This window comes from Poecilia latipinna, unplaced genomic scaffold (assembly GCF_001443285.1).
Source record: "Poecilia latipinna isolate Pla-1442-1.1 unplaced genomic scaffold, P_latipinna-1.0 Scaffold670, whole genome shotgun sequence".
NCBI classification, from domain to species: Eukaryota; Metazoa; Chordata; class Actinopteri; order Cyprinodontiformes; family Poeciliidae; genus Poecilia; species Poecilia latipinna.
In genome coordinates, this window is record NW_015113286.1 from 255269 (window position 1) to 261805 (window position 6537).

The 6537-nt window shown below is 39.3% G+C and overlaps 2 protein-coding genes across 2 annotated transcripts in view; both read right to left on the bottom strand.

The window, feature by feature from the left end:
- The window catches only part of htr2cl1 (5-hydroxytryptamine (serotonin) receptor 2C, G protein-coupled-like 1), a 95151-nt gene extending 88653 nt beyond the window's left edge, over positions 1–6498 (bottom strand). Inside the window, exon 1 of the mRNA XM_015044341.1 lies at positions 5975–6498. The gene's annotated coding sequence lies outside the window, so the exon portion shown is untranslated. The remainder of the gene's footprint in view (positions 1–5974) is intronic.
- Positions 4766–6537, bottom strand: part of LOC106954665 (predicted GPI-anchored protein 58) — a gene marked incomplete at its 5' end in the record, with an annotated part of 7045 nt that continues 5273 nt past the window's right edge. Inside the window, 2 exons of the mRNA XM_015044343.1 lie at positions 4766–4930; positions 5975–6062. Coding sequence (XP_014899829.1) covers positions 4766–4930; positions 5975–6062 — 253 coding nt within the window. The remainder of the gene's footprint in view (positions 4931–5974; positions 6063–6537) is intronic.

The window sequence follows — 6537 nt, forward strand, 5'->3', positions numbered from 1 at the left end:
AGGAAGGAGCAGGACTGAAGAGGAGGAGAATAATCTTCAATCATTTTAATTGCAAAGCTTGTTAAGAGTTTTTTTGGGGGCCTTATTAGCATGTTATTGTGAAGCAGCAGAATGCTTGATGGACAGCCTGGACAGAGCTGTTATTTTTGCGGGTATATAGATGTGTGTGTTATTTAGACTTCCAATAATTGATGTTTGCTAAACGTCGAAGGGAAGGTGTGAAGAAGAGCTCACCGTCACCGGCAACTTCTGCTCCAACATCCTGTCACTCACGTCCGAGACAACCGCAATGAATCTAATTAGCAGCTATCATTACATCCAGACGCTCTGCATCAGTCGAACGTTTCAGCTAAATGTCACATTAGCGCTCCGAGATTGGATCGTTTTCACCTAAACCCAAAAGCTGCTGCCCATATTTGGGCAGAAGAGGGACTTTTCACTGGGAATGGGGAAATAAGTTGGTCAACACAAGGCATACATGCTCCACTACTCTCTATTTTCAGCAACCTGCCAAAAAAAGAGATTATTTTGGCTAAAGCTCCATTTATTTAATGCTTCGTCTAATCTGTGCCTTCAAGCTACTGTATTTTCAAGACGATAGATGCGATGAATGTTATCGGATTGACTGACATAGACCGGCCCACCAATAGACTCCCCACTGTTACCAACTCAACAGTGGGGTGGACATTCTCGCTATGTTTAATAAAATACAAAAAAAATGGTATCAGCCAAAATCGAAATTGGCAGGTCTGACTTTTTGGGGATCGGTAATGGCCGACCGGTCAAAAAACTGAAATTGGTGCGCCCATGCTGATGCCCATGCTGATGTTTTGACAGACCTTTATTTTTTTTCTTACTTACGTTTTATGATGCAGCATGAAACACATCCACTTTCCTCCCTCCTGTTTTGATGCATGAAATTTTCCAACTTGGACTGAAAGGGTTAAGTTCACCTTTTTGAAGTGATTTTGTAGAAACATGTGGGAATCCTGAGACTAGTGGACGGCTAGCAGCTCACCTGACAGACTGAATGGCCTTTTTCACAGGTTTAACAAATACAGATTATACTCTACTAATGGTAAGGAAAATAAGGCAGATAATAACTTTATAAAAACTCAATGCAGACATTATAACCTGCCTCGTTAAGGCGGTGATTAAGGCAACCGTTTAGCTTGGTAGATGTGTTAGCACAATGAAGAGCTCTCAACAGACTGTTTGGTCGCCCTTCCTGACTGCTGTTATATCTGTCATTATGTGGTTTAGTTGGTCATAAATCAGCTCCCTGATGACCTGTGGTATGAATCCCACTCCTGTGGTCTTAATTGGCGCTCGGGCGCAGCGGTAGCTACTGGAAGCAGGCGAACGAACGCTGGTAGCCATGACAGGTGTGAGCACCGACTCCTACAGTGGCAACAGCAATCTGAGATATTTCTGTTGCAATTAAGGCCTGTTTTTTTTTTTTTTTTTTTTTTTTTTTTTTTTTTACAAACATAGAGATAGAACCAGAGATATATGTTTGAAGCATTTTTTTTTGTGTGTGCGTTTTTGGAAGGTTATTTTTGCACAACTGAGTTTTTATAAATTGCTTAAAATGCAACCAGGTTGGGTGATTTAGAGGTTTTTTATTCTCTTTCCTGTCGAAATATTAAATAGAAAGAAATTTATCTTAAGAAATGTAGGAATCTGTGTAATTTATGTTTATGCCCTAATGAAATGGGAAGTTGTGGATTACCAACTAAGTGCTCCCAACAATCGATACTAAAAATGCTCATTATTAGCAGTAATTCACAATAATCATGAAACAACTGGGATGTTCATGTGATTTAAAAACTGTTTTCTTTTGCATCGTGAGACTTTAATCTTCTTTAACTTACCAGTTTCAGTTGGAGAATATATAAAAAATGATTTTAATACAAGTTTTTTTTTATATATAAATATGATTACATGACATGCTGACATCAACAGATTCAAATAGTAAAAAGAAACACAGGAGAAATCCTTTCCAAAAACTAAAGTATGACCTGAGCACCTGTTGTATCATATTCATAACACCAGAGTTAACAGGTTAAACATATTATATTACCCAAATTATGTCACTGCTTCACTCCTGGCTGGTGTAGAAACACGTAAAGCTGCTCAATCTTAAGTAAATCAGCAGCTTCGGGTCGGAGTAACAACACGGAGGCAACAGCCGAGTTTAAAGCTGTGCGTTTGTCCCTGGGCGTCACTCGCTGCCTCACATTTATTTTATCTGGGAGATTTACACAGCTAAATACGTCTGATCCCTGGAGCCGCGGTGAAGAGGTAATTAAACCTGTATCTCCACCGCTCTGACAAAACAAATTGATTTGGGGCTCTTTCGAATCAAAGACGTCGGAGGCGCGCCGACGTTGCGCCGTGTAAATGTTATTGGCCGAAAATGTGACCGAACAAGTGGGGATGTAAACACACGTGGTGGTCTGACCTCTGTGTTGGAATAAAAAAGAACGAAGAGGCTGCAGGGAGAAAAACTCATCTACACCTGAAGGCAAGAGACTAATTAAGTAGAGAGACGTGCCCTGGGAGACAATATATATATATATATATATATATATATATATATATATATATATATATATATATATATATATATATATATATATATAATGCGTGTGTGTGTGTGTGTTTAGAATCAATAACAGAGCTATTGCTATCACAGCCAGATGCACAAAGGACACCGCGTCTCATCACACATCAGCATGAGAGGGAGAGCGGAGAGGAAAGAGAAAAATCAAGGACAAGCTGAGAAATGTCCCACGTCTAATCTGGCCGATGTTTACGATCAATTCAATGTACGAAGTCAAGAAGTCAAAGCTAACCGTTCCAATGACACGATAAATAAACTGCAGGCTAAGAATCAAAACATTAAATAAGGTCGTTATTACTTGATCCCAGGTTTTTAAGAAGTTGCAAAAATGTTCAGTGTGAAACAATAAGATGGCACACAGGGTCGACGTAGATTAAAAAAGAAAAACATTGGTCACGAAAAAAAATTTTTCCGTTAAAAAATTTTCCAGTTTGTTTAGATTCATTTTAGAAATTTACGTGAAAACCCTGGAAGTTTTCCGATGTAAAGTCGTTGATTTTCAAGAATGTCGGAAAATAGTAAATTTCCACCTAAAAATGCAGAAATGTTCAAATTCCTTTCAAAAATGCTCAAATTAATTTCAGAAATTATAAAAAGAAAACCTTGGATATTCCCTGATGTTTAAAAAAGTGATACATTTGCAAGAATGTCACAACATATCTTTGTTTTAATATCACATTTTGGTGCAGTTGGTAGAGAAGGTCCACAATGTGAAGAAGCTACTTTGCCCTGGTTTTGATTCCTGGTGTCAGATCATTTGCACACACTCACACAAACGCATGCACACACACTGAGAAAACACATTTGTCTTGCCACAAAAACAAACAAACAAAAAATCTAAATGTGTAAAGTTTTCAATATTTGTGTCGCTGCCAGAACTTTTGACCAAGATTGCAAGCAGTTTCTGGTTTCTTAGTCTTTGTCTGGATTCTTGCTTTGAACATCCTCTCTGGCTGAGCCGGTTCCATTTGTCCTTGGATTAGTTTATGCTCTGCGCCTCAGCAGACTTAAAGAGCTTTGTTTTTCTTCCAGCCGGCCCGCCCGCCTGCCTGCCCGCCTCCGGGTAGTGTCTCTGCATCTGGCTCGCTCGTCCAATCCCTCCATCCGTTACACTCCATTCACTCATCCCCAGAGACATAATTGCATGGGTTCAAAGAAAGGAAAGAAGAAAAGAACGGCATTGCAAGAATACCTTCTGAGGGGATTTTTGTAAAATTGTCCCTTTAAATGTTTAAAGTTACCTTCTCCAGCAGAGTAAACTGGGGAGAACGTTTCCCCTTCGACTCTGAAGTAGAAAATCCGGCCACCAGTCGGGAGGCAGAGCCTTGTTCTGAAGAATCTGGAGCTAATGTAAAAGACTGCAGTCCATGTTTGACCCGCTGCGTTTGTTGTACTCACAAAAACACAAAACGAGCTGCGATTTGACGACTCTCAAACTGAGTCTCTGTTCCATTTCCGGCTTGAATAGTTTTTATTAGCGTCAACTGGAAGAAACAGAAGAAATGTCAACTTTGGACTAGCAACTAGCATCCAACGGTTTCTGTCAATGTTAAAAAATAATGTTTAAAAACCATTCCTGTTTTACGATGCATGGGAAGGTTGGCAACAACTGCTTATTATGCTAATCTGTCGACGCAACATGCTAATGCGAGAACCACTTCCTTTTAGTACTTCAAAATAAATGTCTTGAACAAACAAACTACTAGCAAGGGAAGACAGACTTCACTGTAACATAGAAAACAATCCCGTTTTCTTATTGTAGCATCATGAGATATTGCTACATACATAGCAGACAAATGTGACTGGATGAAGGAAATTGAGTAGGTCATTGAGAAGGAAATTATTTTAAACAGGAAGTTTAAAAAAAAAAAAAAAAAAAAATCTTGGTTCAGGGCTACTTTACTAAAATGACTGGTGTTTCTACTTTTTTTTTTAACCAATAATGGATTAACTACATTTTGAATTAGCAGTCACGAGACATGGAGTGAAAATGACAAATAATTTTAACTCAGGGGACCAAATAGATTAGCAGACCACACCGCGCCGCTGCTTCAATCGTCGGACGTTTGGCGACAAGTGATTTATGTCAGTGGGGGCACGCTCAAATATTAGCCCTAAAAACGAGCAACTGCTTTTGTGTCAAATGAGCTCATCAATAAAAGCGGAACCGAGTGAGCCCAGAGAAAGCACGGTGAACTCCACCTCATCAGTTATCAGCGCGCCGCGCTCCCCGCGCCGCGGCCCGAACACGCTCACGCAGAGGACTGAGCTAATTTCAGTGAAGCCATCACAGTTGGCTGGAAGCTGTAAATTTTTCAGAGTGAGAGACAGCTTAACAGTAAAAAAGGGCAAAGAAGGGAAGGAAGAGAGAAAGCAGGGGAGAACGTATGTGTGTGTGTGTCTCTTTAAATAGACACCCTCAGACGCAGAGGGAGAGAGGAGGACAGAGAGGTGAACATGACAGGAGGGAGAGGGGAAACCAGGCGTCCGCTGGAGGGACATAATTAACAAATCCGAGTTCGTGTGTGACGGGTGATGTGACCATGTTGTACCTACTGTGTGTCTGCCTGATTTAGTGTCTCTGTTTGTGCGCCCGGGAACAGATGGTGCCAGCGAATCCTCGACGCAGGCAGGTTTCTTTTGAGCCCGGCAAAAGCACATATTCAGTCTCTCCCTTCGCTCGTACGTTCATGACGTTAGAGTGTGAGTGCAGCAGCGCCTCCGTGTTTGTGTGCTGTGATCTTGTTTCAGGGAGATCCTGTGAGCTAAGCTAATCAGAGTGAGACTGATCAAACAAGAGTGAAATATTGTAGAGATATTTAGTTTGATTTAAGCTCCAAATAATACGGCAGCAACGTTCAATATCATCTCCTTCCCAAAATAAGTTGTTTTAGTTTGTTTGTTTTGTTTTTGTTTTGTTTTTTTTTGCCAAAAGTGATTTCTTTAAATGACATTTTGGCAGAAAAAGAAAAAAGAAAAAAAACAGGTGGTGGTTTTCTACAAAAAGTCACTTTTGGCAAAAAGATGATCATAGGTTAAATATTCTCCTGAGCAACTTTAGTTTATGTTTTCTATGACATTCTTAGTAAGGTAGAAGTGGAAAAAACCCCATAAAGAAATGTCTTTGACAGTGAGAACGTTAGAGCGATCACCACAAGCTTTTTTAAAATGTCATTGTTTGACCCCCAGAACTTAAATTTGTGGCGTGAGCAACAGGTGAAAACTGAAGAGAAAATATAATTTAAAAAAAAAAAACGAGCATGAAACTTTCCCACAAAATTAAATTCTGGTTAATACTCTGTGAAAATGCATATTTTATATTTTAAATCTTATGAGCTGCTCACTCACCCTCAGGATATTCTGTGTGTGCGGTTCCACACTCTGTGTTTTCTGTCGGCCGTGTATGAAGACGTTCAGGAGCTTCTGAGGATTTAACCTAAAACAAACAAGGGGAAAAAATTAAGAGATTAAACAATATAATAACTATATTTGGATGTTTGTGTCACATTTGGAACAAGGCAGCAATTATCTTCAGAAAACAACAACCCTGAAAGAAAATACATTTTGACCTCCAATAACTGAGTATGCGTCTTTTTATAGGGATTTTTAAGTGATTTTTGGTGATAATGAGAAAAGCAAACTTCTCTAGGTTGAAATAATTTATCACATTGCCTCAAGAAGAAAAAAAGAAACTTTTGTAATCGCAAGATAATTAGAAAATTGAACCATAAACACAGCATCATTATCAGGAGGTAATGAGACAAAAAAGCTTAAGGTTTCTTAAGATAAAGCATTGTTCTCAAAAGTAAACCAAAACCATGTGCTTTTTGTAAAATGTTGATAAAAACCAGAGCAACTGTCATAAAGTGGGGTTGAAGTGGTGAGGAGATGACGCAGAGAACCCAGGTTAT